Source organism: Dipodomys merriami, unplaced genomic scaffold (assembly GCF_024711535.1).
Source record: "Dipodomys merriami isolate MVZ:Mamm:240054 unplaced genomic scaffold, mDipMer1.0.p SCAF_120, whole genome shotgun sequence".
Classification (NCBI taxonomy): Eukaryota; Metazoa; Chordata; class Mammalia; order Rodentia; family Heteromyidae; genus Dipodomys; species Dipodomys merriami.
The window spans coordinates 1,810,401-1,831,604 of NW_027202494.1; the positions used below are offsets into that span (position 1 = coordinate 1,810,401).

General features: G+C 52.7%; 1 protein-coding gene across 1 annotated transcript; it reads right to left on the reverse strand.

The window, feature by feature from the left end:
- Nucleotides 1–524: 524 nt before the first annotated feature.
- LOC138823540 (malonyl-CoA decarboxylase, mitochondrial-like) lies at nt 525–15,858 on the reverse strand. The gene is made up of 5 exons (XM_070016921.1): nt 15,279–15,858; nt 9,107–9,219; nt 7,168–7,324; nt 3,609–3,758; nt 525–1,611 (listed from the first exon to the last, which is right to left on the reverse strand). The coding sequence occupies exons 1-5, from the start codon at nt 15,825–15,827 to the stop codon at nt 1,078–1,080; spliced, it is 1,503 nt and encodes a 500-aa protein (XP_069873022.1). The 5' UTR covers nt 15,828–15,858; the 3' UTR covers nt 525–1,077.
- Between the last annotated feature and the right edge of the window lie 5,346 nt (nt 15,859–21,204).

Below are 21,204 nucleotides of genomic sequence, written 5' to 3' on the forward strand. Positions count from 1 at the left end.
GGAAGGCGGTGGGGCTGCCATTCCTGAAAACTTCCTAGTGCCAGGCACAGGAGCAGCCTGAAGCAGGGCAGAGGCCCCAAACCACTTCCCCTGGGCCAATCCCCCAGGCTGCGTCCCCATAGCCAGCAAGCCACAGGAGCCTGGGAAAATGGAGGGCAGAAGGGCAAGGGGCCTGTGTGCACGTGCTCTGATGCTGGACACGCATGCACACATGCACAGAACCAGCCCGAGATAAATGCAGACAATGTATCTGCCAGCACACACACACACACACACACACTTATATACAGGCACAGTGCCGTGCACACACTAACAAATACACACACCTACCCACACGTGACCACAGATGGGGTCAGATAGCACACGTGTGCACACGTCTCTTCCCGAGAGCAGTGCCGGCACCTCTGCATCTCTTCTCGGTGCACACCCCCGGCCCCATCAGCACGGGAGGGCTGGGGAATGGCCCGGCGGACATCTCAGAGCCGATTCCAGCCTTACAACAACTCGAATCTTACAACCAATAATCACACTGAAAACTTTATTGAACAAACTTGTTCTTTACTATTTAGTTCACTATGAACCTGAATCACCGTGATTTTAAAGCCTAAAACCCAGTGGAGGCGTCCCGCAGACACGTCTTCCATGTTTGATTTACATAAAGTCTGGAACTTTTCACGGTTCTGAGCCGTGCAAGTGAGCTGGTAAAAGGCAATGCAGCTTTCCTTTTGTACTGCGTCGAGAACAATGACCGACCAGCCATGGCGGGCTGATGTCCGCCCGCAGGAGAATCTGCTCTCATCCGGGCCGCAGCCTGCTTCTGGTGAGACGCCCTGGCACCAAAGGCGGCAGCAGAGGCTCTGGAGGGCCCAGTGCCCCCCGAGGCGTGGGCACCGCGCCATCCCCGTCGGGGCGCGTCTTCGCCAGGGCGGGGACAGCGGCCAGAGCCTTGCCAAGCACCTTGCCGAGGGAGGGTGGCACAGCCCAGCTGCGCCTCCACTCAGCGCCTGTGAGAAGTGGGTCTGGGTAGGTCCCACCCACAACGCGACCCTGTCCTGGGGGCGGCACCTGGGGGCAGGCTCAGAGCTTGCTGTTCTTCTGGAACTGGGCCACCAGGCCCAGGACCTGCTCGGAAGCTTTGATGGTCTTGGAGCCCAGGTAGGCCACGCTGTTGGTGCTCGTCTCCTCCAGGAAGTAGCGGTAGTTGACCATGAGGCCACAGGAGCTGGTAAGGCCCCTGGGGCTGCTGTCCGCCATCCAGTTGATGCGCCACAGCACGGCCCCGTTCTGCAGGTGGAAGTTGGCCACAGGGTTCAGGGCGTAGCCGCGGTGCTTCTCACCGTACAGGTACCAGGCACACAGCCTCATGAGGGGCGCCTGCAGCGCGCAAACCAGCTTCTCCGACTTCACCCACTCATTGCTGCTCAGGTAGGCCTTGAGGGTCTCGTGAGCGGGGCCGCCCGTGGCTTCGGCAATGTCCCTGGACTCCGAGTCTGTGAACAGTTCGTTCTTCCCGTGCTCCTTTGCTTGTGGGCTCAGGAGCCCCAGAAGCCACTTGGTGAAGCCAGGGATGGGCGACAGGCTGGAGAACGCCCCCAGGTGAGGGAACTCCTTCTGTACAGCAGGGGCAGGGAAGGAGGTGGGAAAAGAAGTTCAGCAGAGGCGGCACTGTGTGGCAGGAGCCCTCTCAGTCTACGGCCATCACCTCTGGTGCGGTGTGTCTGCCATGACATCGGGGGTGGGCTACTGTGTTTTTCTTCTTCTTTCAAGGCATACTTAGGTGGAATCTGATCTGTGCGGGCCCTGGAGGGCTCTGGAGTCCCTAGGGAGGCCTTTAAAGTGGCACCTCCATCCGCACACTGAAGGAACACTGGCAGAACAAGATGGAGGCTGGGGCGCCTGGCTCACATGGGAGCGGGCCTGTGGTGGGTGTGGCAGCTGTGGTTTCTGACCTCAGACCTTCTCTCCCCTCGGCACCCCCACCCTCCTCGCCAGAGCCAAGGCTGATGGGGGCCGACCAGTGGGGCGGGGTGGACGGGGCAGAGCAGGGGTGGGAAGGGCTTGTCACCACACACGTTTTCATCATCACTGTGCAAGCTTTATAGAGAGCTCAAGGATTATTTCCCGAAATCTGGCATTTTCGGGTTGTAAATGCGAGCTCACTGTGAAAGAAGGAAACCGTCATTCGCCAGCACTCTGGCAAGACGTTCTGTCCTCTGCTCTTCTCTGGCAGTTTTATATGGCTTGACGCTTGTATCTTGCACTACGAATTTATGTTGTGAACATTTTCTGATCATCATTTAAAATCCAACAATACCATGTTAGTGATCAAATAACATTGGAATATCAAACCACACTGGGATCTGGCCTCACGAGCCCCGCCCCCACGGGGCATCTAGGGCGGCTCCCAAGGTTTTGCGTAGAATATCCCATCAAGGTTCTTGGGGCTTTCTGGCTCACAGCTGAGGCTCCAGGAAATGGGGGAAACCAAGGAGATTCCTGGGCCAAAGAGCCAACTCTACCTCAGAAATAGACTGTGCGCAGATTGCCCAGAGTTCAGGTTCTACGCTTAGTCTCCTGCCTTTCCTATCCTAACATGTTCCCCTTTCCCTGCAAGTCTCACTAACACTGTCAGCAAAGAAAAAGATCCTACGTACCTGTAATCTATGTTATTTTAGAGGCAAAGATCAGGAGGATTGTGGTTCAAAAGCAACCTAAGCCGAACGCTCAAGAGACTCCATCTCAACCAATAAAAGCAGGTATGGTAGTACATATCTGTCATTCCAGCTAGGCTAGATGTGTAACTAGGGGCATCACATGCTAAGTTAGCCAGGGGAAAAAGCGTGGCTCTATTTGAAAAACAACAAAAGCCAAGAAGCCTGGAGTGTGGCAGAGTTCCTGTAAGGTCCCTGAGGTCAAACTCCAGTACTAACAAACTAAAAACAGCAGCAGCAACAAAAGGAAATGTGAACTTAATCAGATGTGGCATGCTACTACCTCTGGGGACAAACCGCAGTGCCAATAAAGAGGCGATTCCCAACAGAACACAAGCTGTCTGACTGAGGTCCTAGGAAGGAAGAGCCTGCCACAGGGCCCTGGACTGAACCAGGCTGGGTACCGGCAATCTGGAGGATGAGATTCTATTCACTGTGGCTCTCCCATCCCCCAGGAGGCACCGGGAAAGGTAGGCCCAGAGGCCCAGAGCTCACCACTCATGGTACACAGGCGGCAAAGAAAAGGCAGAGACCAACATAAGCCAACATGTTTACCTTCTCACCCTGGGTTAGCCTCGGCACCCAGGCCACACCCACACCGACCCGGAGAGAGGCCAGGGGGGCTGCGATGTGGGTGGGCGCCCGCACAGGCCAGGCTCAGTGAGGAACCAGGAACTGGACCATGCTGCCGGGGATGGCCGTGAGTGACAGGAGGCCGCCCTGGCCGGTGGCCAGAAGGCACCACGCTCCAGCCCACCAGGAAGCGGGACTCCTGACGGGTCCTCTCCTCCTGCCTCTCCTGTGTTCCTCCAGCACAGCTGCTCTCCCACCTTCGGGAGACCAACACCCGCAGGCTCGCTGCCGGCTGGCCGTGACGGGGATGCGGGGCTTGCTTACCTGCAGCTCCCTGACCACCTGCTTTATGAGGAACGTTCCCAGCTCCACGCCCTGCAGTCCCTGCTGGATCAGGCTGATGGAGTAGAAGATGGCCGCAGCAATCTTGTTCTTGTCCTCTGTCTCCGAAAGAGGGCAGTCCTTTACGATGGCCTGGAAACCACAGACATGGTGACCTGACGGCCTGTGGCCCTCACCCCTCACCACCCCCCCTCCAGGTCCAAGGGCAGGCTCAAGGAAGTGGGGGCCCGTGCAAATGCTGCTCTGCATTCGGAGGTGGCGATTCCGCAAGGTCCCCTGAGGCCTGCTTGGCGCGGTGTCACTTTTCACTGCTTTGAGATCCCCGAGCAAGCTCGAGTGGTAACTAATGCCCCTTTTTGTCTTTTTCAGGCCGTCCTGCGAACTGCAGCTTGCGTCATCCGTCCTTGTAGCACTGGGCACACCGTGCCGAGCCTTTGTCAAGGCAAATTGGCTACACGTGGTAATTTCTTTAGATTTTTTTTTTTTTCCCTTTTCTTCAAAGGCCTGGTTTTCTGCCCGTTCGTGACTTTCGCTCCTCGCTCTGAACTCAGTTTCTCAGACTTCTCAGCAGGCCATACAGTCTGACATCGTTTTTCTTTTTCATAATCTACCTTTGTATGGCTTTTCTAAGTGCCTTTTGATTTCATGCCAATAATCTGTTTTTCCTAAGTGAAAACACATCATCACAGGGACACAGACTTCAAGCCATCTAAGAAATGACTCAGGCTGGAGAGCCACTCAGGGGAGCCCCCCACGGGCTGCAGGTCTTTCAGCCCTCAAGCTCTGGCAGCAACTTGACAAGGGTGGCACAGAGGCTGTGGAAGCAGATGTGTCGGCCTGCACGTGAAGATCAGACCTCACTGCCTGCAGCTACCTCTGATCCGGGTGGGGCTGGTCAGGATGTGGGCTGTGTTCGAATCCTTACTTGTTCTACCACGTTGGCACAGGACTGATGCTCCACTAGGCCTCGGCTCTCACATGTCTAAATTGAGGCCAGAACACCTAACCTGCTGTTTTGATGCTATACAGGTGTGGACTGCGGACATAGAGCTGCTGCTCAACAGTAAGTGTAAACCCACCCCAATCCTTAAATACACAGCAGCAGCCCAGTGTGTGTGCAATTAGATGTTTTCTAGCACTCTCTACGACGGGTAGCTGCAGACGGCCCAGCACCAGTGCCCACCTGGACTCTCAGACTCCCCCAGCGCAGGCCCTCAGGGGTGACTCCTCTAGGCCTAGGTGTGCATTCTGTACTGACACCCGCTGCCAAACCCCCTCAGAGAGGAATTTCCAGTCCCATGACAGCCGTGGCCTAACAACTCCTCCACACAGAGAAACCTGCAAGTTTCCTCCCGGTGCTAACAATACCTGCTTACTTGCCCTCATCAATTCCTGAGGAAACCCAGGCCAGGGGCCCACCTTGGGTGCAACCTTCTCATCCACTCACCTTCCCAGCGGCCTCTGCTGACCCCACACACCTGACGCTGTGTCCTTGGGCCAGATCAAGGCCTCACCTCCCTAGCTTGCCTTCCCTCCACCAAAACCTCCTCTCCGGAAAAGCTCCTGCACAGCAAAACAGTTACGGAATGAAAGGAAATCTTCACCAGCTAGCCAATGGACAATGAGTTAACATTCAGAACACACAAAAATTCAACAGTAAACAACCCAATTAATGGGCAAATGAGCAGACGGTCCTCAGAAGAAGAAATATAAACGGCTGATAGATATAAAGCCTCATATGGTGGTGTTGGGAATGTAAATGAGTCAACCACTATGGAAATCAATATGGAGGTTCCTTAACTACAAAGGTGACCGTATGACCCTGACATGCTACTCTGGGCATGTGAAGCACTATAAATCAATACACAAGAAAGGCACTTGCATGCCCATGCTTGTACAGCTTCATTCACCATAGCCAAACAGCAGAATCAGCTAAGGTACCAGCCATGGGAGAATGACAGAAGACATGGCACATACACGCCACGCATATTACTCAGCCAACTAGAAAAAGGAAATCCTGTCATCTTCAGCAAAGTGGACGGAGGGGAGCTCGTGATGTTGAGATGGGTCAAGCTTAGAAAGCCCATGGTGGAAAGCATTTGCAATTATACTAAAAGAAGAGGCTAATGGGGATACACTCTCCAAGTTGATGGAGATGTCAGAATGAAACCCCCCTGTATGCTAATAAAAAATACTAAACAACAACATCAGCACCCTGCTGTGCTCTTGTTTCCAGACTCCAGATCACCAGCTGGCTGTACCACCTATCAGATCTTCCTGCCAAATGGCTCTAGACCAATTCACCACAGCAAGGGACCAGCCAGCCCGTGTCACAACCTCCACCTGACCAGCAACACCTGGCCCACAGCAGAAACGTGGTTCTAAGTCTACCTTTGAATTTGTGTGTGCACATGTGTGTGTGAGAGAGTCTTGGGCCTTGAACTTAGGGCTTTGCATTCCCTTGGCTTTTTCACTCAAGACTAGTATTCTACCACTTTTGAGCCACAGCTCCACTTCCTAAATTTCTCAATCACACTGGACAACTAATGCTGGACAGCTAAACCTTGCATCCATCCTGTTATCCCTTCTACAACAACTGTTTCCTGCCTCACAGTAATGTCCTGGGACAAACCTCAACCTGTCTCAACTCAAAGTTTACAGAGCCAGTGAATGCTCTCCTGCTTGCCTGTCTGTATCTGGGCATGCTACATGTTTGCTGATTTTATTTACCCAATCACAAAGTCCACTAAAATTCAAAGGAATTATTTATTAACTTTTTTTTTGGGTCAGTTGTGGGGCTTGAACTCTGGGCCTGGGCACTGTTCCTGCGCTCTTCAGCTCAAGGCAAGCACTCTACCGCTTGAGCCACAGCACCACTTCCGGTTTTCTAGTGGTTTATTGGAGATAAGACTTTCCTGCCCAGGCTGGCTTTGAAGTATGATCCTCAGATCTCAGCCTCTTGAGTAGCTAGGATTACAGGCATGAGCCACCAGCGCCCGGCTATTCACTTATTTTTGTGCTAGTCCTGGGGCTTGAACTCAGAGCCTGAGCGCTATCCCTGAGCTTTTTCTGTTCAAGGCTAGCATTCTACCCTTGCGCCACAGTTCCACTTTTTGCTTTATGTTAGTTAACAGGAGATGAGTTTCATGGTCTTTCTTGACCAGATAATCCTCAGCTCTCAGCCTCCTGAGTAGGTAGGATTACAGCACAGGCATGAGCCCTTGGGGCTCTGCTCAAAGAAATTATTTTTATTTTTTGGGTCCGGTCGTGGGCCTGAACTCTGGGCCTGGGCGCTGTCCCTCAGCTCTTCAGCTCAAGGCTAGCGCTCTACCACTTGAGCCACAGCGCCACTTCTGGCTTTTTCTTTTTGTTTATGTGGTGCTGAGGAATCGAACCCAGGGCCTCAAGCATGCAAGGCAAGTGCTCTACCACTGAGCCACCTTCCCAGCCCCAAGAAATTTATTTTAAGAAGAGAAAACCGAGGCACACGCATGCATATAATAGGATGCCTATCCTGCCTGAAGTAGCTGGCTGTAGGTACCTGGATGTTGTTGGTGATGTCACTGGTCAGCGCCACATACAAAACAATCAGGGGGTCGCCAGGGGTGGAGCAGTGAGAAGAGAAATAACACCTCCTATAGGGCCCCACACGGCGCTTCATATCCAACCAGTTTTTCACTGGATGCACGGCCTCGGCCCTGAGGAGGAAAGCATTGGGATAGAGACAAACATGTATCACAAGTGAAGTAACAATCGCTCCTCCCTATGCGTGTTACCCGTGACAGCCCAGTACACCTTTCAATACAGCTTTCACTGACTCACCAGGAAAAGTCAAAGAAAATGCTTTTTTTTTTTTTTAAATGTTGAATGCAGGGCCTGGGCACAGTCCCTGAACTGCTTTTGCTCAAGGAGAGCATTCTACCACTTTAGCCGGAGCTCTGCTTCTGGCTTTTTGTGTAGTTTATTTGAGGTAAGAGTCTCACAGACTTTCTTGCCCAGGAAAGTGCTTTGAACCACGATCCTTAGATCTTAGCCTCTTAAGAAGCAAGGATTATAGGCATGAGCCACCTGCACCTGGCTAAAAACTACTTTTGAGTGAAACAGCATTGATGAGAGAAGCTATAGTTAAGGACGTTTTACAAAGAAATTGGCATTCTTACTCCCAACACTTGTTTCAAGACACAAAGCTACTCGATGCTGTTGCTGGACACCCTGCTTGACTGTGGACGCCCGTGGTGGGAATGCCCTGTTCATGCTGTGACATTCAACATGGCTTCTTAGGCCACCCTGCCCTTCTCACCACTGCTCATCCCCACCCTCCACTGCTCAGCCCCACCCTCTACTGCTCAGCCTCACCCTCCACTGCTCAGCCCCACCTCCACTGCTCAGCCCCACCCTTCACTGCTCAGCCTCACCAGCCACTGCTCAGCCTCACCTTCACTGCTCAGCCCCACCCTCCACTGCTCAGCCCCACCCTCCACTGCTCAGCCCCACCCTCTACTGCTCAGCCTCACCCTCCACTGCTCAGCCCCACCCTCCACTGCTCAGCCCCACCCTCCACTGCTCAGCCTCACCCTCCACTGCTCAGCCCCACCCTTCACTGCTCAGCCCCACCCTTCACTGCTCAGCCCCACCCTTCACTGCTCAGCCTCACCAGCCACTGCTCAGCCTCACCTTCACTGCTCAGCCCCACCCTCCACAGCTCAGTCCCACCTTCACTGCTCAGCCCCACCTCCACTGCTCAGCCCCACCCTCTACTGCTCAGCCTCACTGGCCACTGCTCAGCCTCACTGGCCACTGCTCAGCCCCACCCTCCACTGCTCAGCCCCACCTCCACTGCTCAGCCTCACTGGCCACTGCTCAGCCCCACCTCCACTGCTCAGCCCCACCTCCACTGCTCAGCCCCACCCTCCATTGCTCAGCCCCACCCTCCACTGCTCAGCCCCACCCTCTACTGCTCAGCCTCACCCTCCATTGCTCAGCCCCACCCTCCACTGCTCAGCCCCACCCTCTACTGCTCAGCCTCACCCTCTACTGCTCAGCCCCACCGGCCACTGCTCAGCCTCACCGGACTACTGTTCTGCTTCCCCAGCGTGGGGGAGGCCAGCAGGCACTGTCATGTGGTTCCACAGGACGTGACTGTGGTCAGGATGTGCATGCCTGTGGTAGACTGTGTCCTAACTGTGCCCACTGTAGTGCAGAGATCATTTCACAAGTGGTAAGATACATGTTTTGATTACTAACACAGAAGCTTGGTCTGGTGACACTGTCGCAGTGGAGCCTTGGGAAGCCACAAGGGGGCTGATCTGGTTTACGTGGGAGGATGTGAGACTGAGCCTGGGTTACCACAGACTGAGTGTCCTCTGGGCCATGCCCCTGTCATGACATCCTAGGGAGACCTAGGCTGTGGCTTGAAACAAGATGTCATCTGAATGGACACTGGCTTCCGGTCCCAGGGACAGGGCAATCTGCACACTTACTCGCTGATCTTCTGAAGTACTTCGCAGGGTGAATGCCAGGTGACCCTTTCGAGGTTCAGGAAGCCTGAAGAAAACCACTCTGACAGCATGGCTTTCAGCACCCCACTCATCTCCTGCAGAGAGCAAGGGCACAGAAGATCAGAAGACTCAAGACAGAAAGGCTGCGGCAGCTGGTTGTGAGGCCTCCACGGCAAATTTACCTCGAGCCACATCTGGCTGTAACTCAGCTCTCTCTCTGCTTGGACTTTACTGCTTCAGCCACAGATACCTGTAGACTGAACTAAGCACCCACCTGTTGAAAAAATTACTAAATACATCAGCTTCATGTGACAATGACAGCTACACCTTCGGATAAAACTAACGGACTGTGCAGGGCCCCACACCCCTGCATTCTCTCTGGAATGTTCTTGGTGTAGTAAATAAACCCTTATTTCTACATTTGTCAACAGAAGTGTTTGCTCCAGTTCTAGTTGCTGACCTTCACAGCTGCCACCTCTGCTGCTGGGGCACAGCTCAAGTACAGCACCATAATCTGCTTTAGGACAGAAAACACCAGTGCAGCAGATCTGGGGAACTTTTCCTGATTCTGCTATCAGTTCTACTAAAGATCCATTTGCCCTGAAACCTTCCACGCAAGAACAGAGCAAGACACATGAGACAGAGCCAACTGAGCTGTGTGGCAGAACAGGGCACTGCGCAGGGCCGCCTCCACTGTGGCCCAGGGGTACAAGGGCGCTTCTGGCTCCCTAGTCTTGCTGTTCAGCCAGGCACACAGCTGCACAGGGAGGACTGTGCTGGCCCGGGGGGCAGCCATGTGCCGGCTGTGGTGAAGGAGCCAGCAGGCACAGATGCTCAGCAGCCACTGTGGAGAACCCTTTGCCTGCTCTGTTCTCAGGTTTTCCCTGGCGGGCTGTACCAAGCAGCCATCTCAGGCTTACACATTAGTAAACGTCTGCATCCAAGCCCCTGGGGCTCAAGGCCAGGGCGGCCCCTCCACACACAGTGGCCAGGAACCAAACTAGATTTGGCCTACAGACACCTCAAGAGGAATATTCATTTTGAACCGAGTTGCCTGAGCCTAATACACTGTAAGATGAGGTAAGATAGCTTTTCCAGGAGGAGCAACGAGACCCAAATCTGGGTCCACTGAGGACATTAGAGAGCACAATCGGTGCTGGGCTGTCCCCCGATGCTGAGCTGGAAGACTTCTCTGTAAAAGCACTGTTATTTGCGTCTCTGTTACTTACAGAAAACTAAATAGGAAGAGATACTATTAGCCTTTGTATGAGGTTCCTAAGAACACAAAAGGTTATCAGCTGTAAAGTGCAGCTTTATAATCACTGTAAAAACTTAGCATCATTTCACATTTAATTGCACCTGACTGCAAGTTGCAGTGAGGGTCAGTGGCTCACTTCTCAGAAGGCTGTCACCTCCACCTTTCTACAGTGAAGCACAGAGGGGGCGTCAAGTACAAACCCAGCCTAACTGGCAGGAGCCAGGGTCAGGGCTATCATTAGCCCCTGGTGGGTCTCAGGCGGGGAGGGCGGCAGGCAGGAATCTGGGGGCTGTCTTAGATGACATAGCACAGCTGGATAGTTGTTTAACTCCAGATTCTGTAACAAACCCTCCTTTACTAATTTATTAGTAGGTAAATGGGCAAAGTCCATTTCCAACTCATCTCTACAACTGTGTTCACTCATACGTGACACTCAGTAGAAGAGATACAAGGTGTGGAGAGATTGGTCACTGGGGAGTAGCAGGCTGAGTAGATACACTGCTGGGCAATACAGAAGGCTTGTTTTACACCTGCCCACTTTGCACTTGACTAGAATGGCTAACCCTCACAATGTGCTCACCACCACGGGCCCTCCCTCTGAAAAATATAACAGAGTACGTCCCCCACCCCCAATTCCCAGGTGAGGCCCTTCTGAACTGAGTGCTTAGGCACAGTGGCTGGCTGCAGCGTGAGGTGTGCATTTATTACATCCACAGTAGGAAAACATGGGAAATACTGGCTGGGTACTAATGAGCAAGGACAAGGTCTGCCTGATGAAGCTTCTCCACTAACATCTCTGTCTATTCTGGGGCTGCTGACAGCAGTGACATGTGATGCTGGACAGGAGAGCCAGCAATCTAGGTTAAGGGTGAGAAGTCACTGCTCGCTCCAACACCCACCACAGCTGTTCAGGCTGCACGAACTGCCAATGGTCACTAAGGACAGGCAAGAAAGGAATCTCCTCCGCTTGATGCAGAGCCGGGGAGAAGGACACGTTCTCTGCTCAGCCCTCATGAACTCAGCAATCAATGAGCACAGAACAGGCTGCAAAGTACAAGGGCTGGGGCTGTCTGCTGGTGAAGGCAGCCTTACTCTGTTCGCTCTGTGCTGTTCATTCCGGCCACCATTCCCCCCTCCTTCACCCAGAGGAGACTGTTTAGAAGACCAGCCCACTTTTCCTTTCCTGAAGTCCCTGGCTCTGGAGCTGTGCTTTGGGTATGTGAGGTTACTGTTTGCTCACAAGTCCTGGGCTGGGGAGGGAGGGGAAGCTGGTAGTGAGGGAAATGCCACGGACTGGGATCCGGGAACGATTTCATGCTACCACCTCCAGGTGCATAAACGGTGCACACACACCACGGTATACTCTCCTATGTGAACCTAAGACTCTGTTTAGTGTGGCAAAGCACAGAATTTGCTGGCCTGCCTGGGGAACTTGACTGTACAAGTCCAGGGCCACCCAGAGAGGCTGCCTAGCTGTATCTGGTCCAATACTGAACTTTACAGCGAAAGGGAACAAAAACCTCCGAAGGAAAGAATAGCTTTGTCTGGTTTCAGACATCTGAGGAAATAAACCCCAGCCTAGCCTGCTGCCCTTGGTCCCACTGCGCTCGCAAGGAGAGGCCGTCTCCCACTCGTAATTCCAATCATCACAGCCGTTGGCGAGGGGTCAGGACCCAGGCCCGCTGCAGTTCACCATGTGCAAAGCTCCAGTAAGACCTCGAGAGCGGGGATGCAGCTCAGGGGCAAAGCACTTGCCTGGCAGGTACAACGTCCTGGGTTCCATCCCCAGTACCACAAAAACCAAAAAAGACTGGGCAGTCCTTGGAGATCGGGCTGACCTCGCTCTCACCACCAACGGCACCTTGCTGCTCACCTCAATAAACACTGAAGGATGCAGGGGAGCTAAAAGTGCCAGTGTCAAGAAGGGACAAGAATGGACTGGAAGCAGACCTGCTCCCCCACTTCGCTGGGGGAGGGCTGCAGTCAGACTCGTCTTGGTCACACGTCTGGCACTCACTCTGGAGCAAATGCCCCACCCAGGAATCCGTCACCAAGGGTGGTGGCAGGCCCGCAGCACCCTGAAGCCGCCGCAGGGACAGGCCCAGCACCGAGCCAGAGGAGCCCGAACCTAACCAGTCCAAAGGTCAACCAGGGCTAGGCAGCAGCAGGCTGGAGAGTGGGGCCGGGTGCCACCATCGGGAGCTAGAGGACTGCTCCCTGGGGAGGGTGCTCAGCGTGTGGGGGAGCCCCTGGGACTGGAGGTCCTGCTTTTAAGCCTGTATGTCAAACTAGTGCTTCCTAAGGCTGAGTTCACAGATGATGTTCTGAGGGGCCTCTTGAACACAGACGCAAAACGCCAAAAGCCTAAAAGAAATAACAAAAATAGATTGTATGCCAAACCTGCGGTTGTCTGCTAGGAAGGCGGCCTATGCCACACTGTGGAATCTTGCCGCTCTAGTAGGAAGGCTGTGTGTGGAGTGCAGGACAGATTTGGGGAATCTGCACCATCTGCTCATTTTTCGAGTGACCCTGAAGCTGCTCTAAAAAACACAGTACACACTGTTCACACTGTGTAATTCTGGAAATAGATGGCAACCTCAGAGCCCAGCTGACAAAGTCTATGAAAAAAACTCCATCCTAAGAATGATATAAGTAACAGAGACTTTTTTTGGGGGGGGAGGGGAGGAAGTGCTACTGAGGTCTGAACTCAGGGCCTTGAGAGCAGCCTCTGAATCTGTCTCCTGGGTACCTGGGGTTATAGGCGTAAGACAACAGCCAACGCTGCGTGGAAATGACAGCCATGGTATAATGTTATGTAACTATTACAAAGCAAGGGAGAAAGCAATGAATAGCACTGTCCTCTACAGCAGATGCACTGGAGATCAGGCTGGGACCCAGGTGCGGGAATGGAAGAGGCAATGACAGAGCAACTCGTTTCTCAGCCTTTGTGGAGGGGTAAAGGCCAGGCTGTCCTTACTCACTCTGTTGACCAATTCCTCGGCTTCTCCTGGCTTCTGGCCTGTGTGCAAGCCTAAACATGGAGGGGAGCGAGGTTAAAACAAAAGTCTTAAGGACTCAGCACTTGGCTTCTCTGGATTTCCAGAAACCAGCTTCTCCCCGAAGGTCACGGCCATGATGTCCTTACACTGTAGATCGTGTGGCAACCATGAGCGTCTCTCCTGGGAGAAGCATTTTGAAACACCTTACAGAACGGAAGAGTTCAGAACAGAAGGGGAGGTAAGGAACCACTGAGGTCCAGATGAACTAGCATGGCCTTCTGGGTCCAGGGAAGTCTACTGGCCCTTCTTTGCTTTTTTTCCAAGGCCTGGAACCCTGGGGCAGTCCAAGGCAATCTGAACTTGGGGTGTCAAGGAACTGTTTCTCTCACCCTTGGGCACCCACGAGTCTCTCAATGACTCGTTCATCATTTTGCTATACAGAGAATTTATGACAGGGCTGCTCTTCACCGGTCAACTAGCAGCAGCGTGCAGTGTGAGGAACCAAGCAAACTGAGCCCCGCAGACTGAGCTTCTGTGACTGGCTATTTGACAGTGATGCACAGTATACGTTGTTCTCAAAGGATGGCGGCCCTAAGTAGCAGCTTTATAGGGGAACCTAACAAATCAAGTCTGAGGCACTGTTGTCACTGAGGTGAACCCTAACACTAACCACACTCAAAGTCTGGGCATCTAAGGCTAAGGGTTAAGAAAGCTCTATAGACACTGTTAGCTCACAGCACAACCTATGGCATGTGCTCTGAGGTATGGGGCAAGTCACACAACTTCAGAATTCATGTGAAAGTAAAACCTGTTATGCCACTTAAAAGAGTTCTGAAATGACTTAGCAAATAATCTTTCAACGGCTCCTTTTCTTTTGTCGGTCGTGGGGACTGAACTCTGGGCCTGGGTGCTGTCCGTCAGCTCTTCACCTCACCACTTGAGCCACGGTGCCAATTCTGGCCTTTTCTGCTTATTTGGTGCTGAAGAATCGATCCCCTCATGCATGTGAGGCAAGCATTCTACCACTGAGCTGCCTTCCCAGCCACTCAACTGCTCCTTTTCTTAAAGCACGTTATCCAAGTTTTTAATGTTGCAAGGTTTGCAACGTTTACATCACTTTCTACCCACAAAAAGGGCAGGATCCTGCTGCTCCAATTTAATTACTAACAGCACCAGCCAATTTTCAGGCTATACTATCTTAACTTTCAAAGTCTGTCTGCATCTAACATGATCCCACTCACTGGGCCAGGCACCTAACTACCTCAGGAAGTGACCTTAACCCAGGTGCCAATGGCTCATGCCTGTAATTCTAGCTACTCAGTAGGCTGAGACGGGCAGGAAAGTCGTTGAGACACTGACCTCCAATTAATCAGCAAAAAGCAAGCCTTGGATCTGTGACTCCTGCGGTGGAGTTCTAGCCTTGAGCAGAAAAGCTAAGAGAGAGTGGGAGGCCAGCGTTCAAACCCCGGCACCTTCACACAGGACAGGGTGAACTTTGACTCATCATTGTCAGGCCCGGAGGGTTAGTTCAACCGCAGGAGAGGGGAGGGGAAGCGTGGTATTCTGGATGGTGGCGGCCTGCGATCCCGTCCTTTTGGTGCATCTCTCGGATTTTAAAAGACCATGTCTCACGCATAGCTGCTGCCCAGTTAAGTTCTGCTGACAGCCTGCGCGTGGGCAAAGCTGCAGCCTTGGGGAAAACAATAACAATAATGATCACGACAGGCATCAGAGGCCTGCAGTAGTCAGGGACCAGGCGTGGACCAGGGGCTACCGCTACCACTTAGTAGGGCACGCGCAGGAGGGAGCGGGAATGCGGGCGGGGCGGCGGGGCGCAGGGCGCGGGGCCGGGGCGGCCCGGGCCCCGGGGGTCGGGGCGGCCCGGGCGGGGCCTTACCCGGACGTGCGGCCCCTCCACCAGCTTGAGCGCCTGCGCCTCCAGCAGGTCCGCGCGCAGCCGCACCAGGAAGCGCGCGCCGCCGTCCAGCCGGCCGATGAGGCGGAAGAGGCCGCGGTAGCGCGGCACGAGCGCGTGGCGCAGCCGGTCCTCGGCCTGCAGCAGCGCGGCCGCCTCGCGCGGCTGCTGGCGCAGCTGGAGCAGCCCGGCGCTCTGCTCGGCCACCTGGCCGTGGTCCACGCCGAAGCCCTGCGCCAGGCGGGCGAGCAGCTCGGCCCGCGGGCCCAGCTCGGCCAGGCCGCCGTAGAAGCTCACGAAGTCGGCGCACTGCGCCTCGGCGGGCGCCGGCGTCTTCTCGCGCAGCTCGTAGGTCGGCGTCGGCGGCACGGCGCGGCGCAGCAGCTCCTCCATGGCCCGCTCCGAGGCTCCGGCCGCCGCCGCCGCCGGAGGCCCGCTGTACAGCCGGGGCCCCGGGGGCCGCGGCGGCCTCGGGGGGAAGCGCAGCGGGAGGAGGCGCCGCGCCGCCAGGCCTGGCCCGAGGCCTCTCATGGCACCGGGCTTGAGCTGCGGAGGGGCGAGCCCGGCGGCGCCGTTGCCCGGCATCGCACTTCCGGTTCCAGCTTCCGGCGCGCGCCGACGCTATTGGTCGAGCCTAGAGGACGGGCGTGGCGGCGGCCAATCAGAGGGAGGGCCTGCTGGGCGGGGCGGGCCCAGCGGGTCGGCCCGCGGCCAAGTGCAGCCAAAGGTCCCGGGGCGGGGCTGCCGGGCCGGGCCCGGCCTCGCCTGGCGCTCGTCCTGACCCCTGCGCTCCGGGCCTCTGCGCCTCTCCAGATCCAGGGCTTCCCCCGCCTCCCGGGGTAGCAGGAGCCGCTCTCCGTGCAGATTGCTTGGCTCTGCAAGTGAGACCCCAGAGACCGCCCGGTGCGCACGCTCAGTGCTCGGGCCTGGCAGGTTGGTTTGGCGCTGCCCTGGGCCCCGGGTGGAGGACACCCACCCCTCCCCAGGGCCCGAGTTCCCGCCCGCACCTCCTTTCCTGACCCGCCGTCACTAGCAGATGGCCGAACTGCCATGCCCGGGCCAGGCCCGGCCCAGCCTGGCCATCAAGTGGAAAACAAAGGGGCCTGCCCTCATGGGGGGCAGCTTCCATCCGACTGGCCAGGATGCCACGAAAAGGTGCCACCACTGTGGAAATCAGAACGGAGATTCGACAAAAAAACGGACAGTAGAAAGTGGAGGCATGGCTCAAATGTGCAACCTCAGCCTTGAGCAAAAAAGCCAGCCGAAAGCAGCAGGGCCTTGAGTTCAAGCCCTCATATTGATGGGAAAAAGGAAAAAAAAAAAAACACCCAAAGAATAGAAGGCAGGGGCTGGGAAGGTGGCTCAGTGGTAGAGTGCTTGCCTTGCATGCATGAGGCCCTGGGTTCGATTCCTCAGCACCACATAAGCAGAAAAAAAAGCCGGAAGTGGCGCTGTGGCTCAAGTGGTAGAGCGCTAGCCTTGAGCTGAAGAGCTGAGGGACAGCGCCCAGGCCCAGAGTTCAGGCCCCACGACCGGACCCAAAAAAAAAAAAAAAAAAAAAAAAAAAAAAAAGAATAGAAGGCATTCACAAGTGGCTTCTCCAGTATCTGCACTATACAAAAAGTTCCTGCAAGTCACACACAAAAAAACAAAAAGTGGATGGAGAATTTACACACACATTTCTCGACACATACATGACCAATAAACACATGCAAGTCAAAGCCACACTACTGCCACACTTCACATCTGCTCTGAACAGCCATAATAATAACTACAGGAGAATGAGTGTTGGTGAGGGCGTAGGGACCCTTGCACACTGATGGTGGGAATAGCAACTGAGGTAGCTACCCTGGAAGTAACTTGGTACCTCAGAGAGCTAAGGGCAGACCTGTCTGGCTCAGTCATTTTGCTTGAGAGGATTGTGAACGTATGCTCACACAAAACCTTGTGCACATGTGTTGCAGTGACCTCATAATACTGAATCTCTGCACGCATGAACCCCATGTGCTCTGTCCTTAAAGTGGAATATTATTTGGCCATAAACACTGGTGAAGCATCTGTATTTGTTATGGCACAGATTAATCTTGAAAACATGATATGACAGGTGAAACCAACCACAAGAAGCCACAGACTGTAAAATTCCACTTCTGTGAGCTTACAGAATGAGTAAACTATGGAATAAATAAGTTCACAGAGATAGGAAGTCAATTACGAGTTGCTAGGGGCTAGGTGGGATCCGGGTGTGCCTGCTAATGGCTTTGGGTTATTGGGGGTGGAGATTATGTGACATTGAACCACTGGATGGATTCTACCCTCATACTTTAAAAGGAGGCATTTTACATTAGAATAATTGTCATAAAGAAAAATTCCACCCAGAAGTGGTTTCAAAGACTCAGCGCAGAGATCCTGATTGGTGGATCCACCTGGGTCAGGTGTCCAGGGTCACAGGTCACAGTGCCCAGGCAGCTGCTCAAGATTCAGCCTTCTAGCTTGGGACCCAAGGTTCAAACCTGTGGCCTGTGGCCTGGACAATTGTCTTGAAAGATGTCTGTTTTGAAAAGTCTTAGAAAAAAGACACAAATGAATGCTAGTACCTCAGTCCCTCCCAGCTTTATTTCTGCCTAGCTTTCCAGGGTTTGCCTATAGACCAACAGATTTCTCAGAGTTGCTCTCCTTTGCTTCTCCTGTCATGTCACCCGCCTTTCCCAGGTTGCTGAGCCACCTTCATAATACACCACTCCTACCCCACATATACATTTTGGGATGCTGAGGCTTGAACTCAGAACCTTGTGCAGTGCAGGTACTCTTGTCACTTGAACCATACCTGAAAAGTAACTAAAGCAAAACGAGCTGAGCACCATGGTTGAGGTGGGTCTTAACATTTTGCCTAACTGCCCTTGAAACATAATACCCACCTCTGTGGTTGCTGGGATTACAGCTATGAGCCACGATGCTGGGTTCTAATTACCCTCTTAAATAGCTATGTTACAGTCAATTCAGTTGTGTATCATAATGTTAGTCATTTACCCATTTGTGGATATTTATTTCTATTCATTATTATTATTATTGCTGATTTATGTCTGTCTCCCATACTGTAAGAAGTACATCTGAACATATTCTTTACTTAAATTACCTAAATTACGTAAAGAAAGCTCACCAAGGTTGCATCTGGGACCTGGGATACGGGAGACGGTCCTGGACTTGGAAGAGGTTAGCGGAACCCAGGAGGGGCTGCAGACATGGCTGGTGGGTGCCCTCTGCAGGCAGAGACAGGCAACAGGCCCGGTTCTCCCTTAGACTAGGGGAGGAGCTTATCAATGACCCAGTTTCAGCCCCAGAGTTGGGGGTTAGACTTGCGGCCTCCAGAACGGAAGGACCATAAATGCATGCTAATTTAACCCACTAAACTGGAGGTCTCCTGTGACAGCAATCAGAGGAACCGGTGGTGATAACTGATTGCAGCTTCCAAGGTTAGCTTTATTTGCTTCCAGAAGAAATGCCAGAGGGAAATCGATGGTTTATGATGGAACTCTGGCCTGTACTCGCAGCAGATAATCATTTACCTGGTGTTGCTTGTAATGGTGATTAGGCATTATTCCCATGCTTCAGATAAACTCAGTCCACTTTCATAACTCCACAAAGCAGTAAACCATGACCTGCCTTTCTTTTCTGGTAACTAAGGCAGAATTTGGTTCCAAGTGGCTCTAAAACTGAAGTGCCCTGTGCTTTGTTGATATCAGATTGAGACTGCAGGGAAATGAATCCAGGGCCTGGGCGCACTACCAATTGTGCCACAGTTCCACTTCTGGCTTTTTTTTTTTTTTTTCTAATTGGCGGTAAGAATCTCATGAATTTTCTTGTCCAGGCTGGTTTCAAACTTTAATCCTTGGATCTCATCCTCCTGAATAGCTGTGATTACAGGCATGAACTACCACTGCCTGGCCCCAGCTTGGCTTTAAATGCCAATCTGGGCCCTTTCTAAATCATTCTGAATTTCAGGAGAGGGGCCGTAGAGCACAAACACCCTCACTTCTGGAAACGCCTTACACACTGGAGTCCCACGTTCTTAATTTAAAAAAAAAAAAAAAAAAAAAAAATTGGTAGTAGAAGCCATGAATTCCAGCAGAGGGCGCAATTGCTGTATGAAAGGAAGGCGTGTGTCATGAGGGTGTGACAATGGAGTTTTCCCGGGGCAAGTGGTCCACCCTGAGAAGGTTCTCCAGCCCCGTCCAGGCATCCGAGGAGAAGCACGTTGCCAGTCACTTTGCTGTACTTGTGTTTGTGTTCTGAGAAGGGGGCGAAGCCAGCATAGTGTGGGCAAATGAGGAAGGTCTTTCATTTCCGGGGTCAGGGGTCCAGGGAGGATGGAGAGACAGGATCATTTGCACTTTTTGTTTCCCGCCTGTACTGGGGCTGGAATTTAGAGCCTGGGCACTGTTCTTAAGGTTTTGCACTCAAGGCTGGCACTTTACCTCTTGAGCCACACCTCTACTTCTGGCTTTTTGCTGGTTACTTGGAGATAAGCGTCTCACAGAGTTCCCCCTTGAGCTTCAGCCTCTTGAGAAGCTAGGATTACAAGTGGGTGCTGGTGTCCAGCGCTGGTGTCTAGCACCTCTTAGTTCTTCTTCCTCTTCCTCCTCCTCCTCCTCCTCCTCCTCCTCCTCCTCCTCCTCCTCCTCCTCCTCCTCCTCCTCCTCCTCCTCCTCCTCCTCCTCTTCTTCTTCTTCTTCTTCTTCTTCTTCTTCTTCTTCTTCTTCTTCTTCTTCTTTCTTCTTCCATCCTGGGGCTTGAACTCTGGGCTTGGGCGCCATCCCTCAGTTCTTCAGCTCAAGGCAAGCACTCTACCACTTGAGCCACAGCGCCACTTCCAGTTTTCTAGTGGTTTATTGGAAATAAGAGTCTCACAGACTTTCCTGCCCAGCTGGCTTTGAACCGTGATCTTCAGATCTCAGCCTCCTGAGTAGCTAGGATGGCAGGCGTGAGCCACCGGCGCCTGACCACCTCTTAGTTCTTAACACACTATTACCACCAAGACACCCAAGTTTGTCATTTACAACAATATCCCCTTTTCTCCACATAGGTCATTCTTTGCTCTCAGATCGCTCCCCTCCCTCCATGACTCTTCTAAGGTGTTTAATTTTTTTTCCTATGTGCCCTTGAAAAGTACATCATTGTTTTGCAATGGGCCATATGGTTTCATGGGTGAATGTTACCAGATGTGCAAAGAAGAATTAATATTGATTCTTCCTAAGCATCCCCTCCCTGCCTGCCTCCCAAAAAACAACCTAGAAAAAGTGGGAATACTTACAATCTCATGGACCCTGATAACAAAGCCAGAGGCTACTACAAGGAAAGAAAACTATTTAGAGGCCAATATTTCACACAAGCAGAGATGCACTCACTCTCAATCCAATGCATTAAAGCTGACTGAATAGTACATTAAAGGGACTAAACACCATGACCACGTCTTTATCCCTGAGATGTAAGAATGACTCAAAACGCACAAATCAATCAAATACAGAACATTAACAAAAAGAAAGGTCAGAATGACAGCCTCATCTGAAGTCCCTGATTCTCTCATGGGCTTGAGATAAGGCATTTGATAAAAGTCAATGTCCACGAAAGATAAAACCACTCATGAAAATAGTTACGGAAAGAATTTATCAGTAAGGGCCATAGACTGAAAGCTCATAACCCAATAAACAATGAGAAAAATGGAACACTTTTCCTCTCAGATGGAGTGTAAGGTAAGATGCTCTGAAGTTACACAAGAAAATGAAAGGAGAGACTTGCAGCATCATTTGCAAGAGTCCACATTTGGAAACAACCCATTTTATTATTCTCAATAGACAAATGGATGAAAAAATTGTGATGCATTGAAAAATGGGTACATGCATGAAGAAATGGA

Bases quoted from the DNA above. Each gene is read 5' to 3' on its own strand.
- LOC138823540 (XM_070016921.1), bottom strand. From the start codon at position 15,827: ATGAGAGGCCTCGGGCCAGGCCTGGCGGCGCGGCGCCTCCTCCCGCTG. The intron at 7,325-9,106 runs GTAAGTGTGCAG...TTTCCTCCTCAG, and splicing joins GTACTTCAGAAGATCAGCGA to GGCCGAGGCCGTGCATCCAG. The intron at 3,759-7,167 runs GTACCTACAGCC...TGTGGTTTCCAG, and splicing joins ACATCACCAACAACATCCAG to GCCATCGTAAAGGACTGCCC.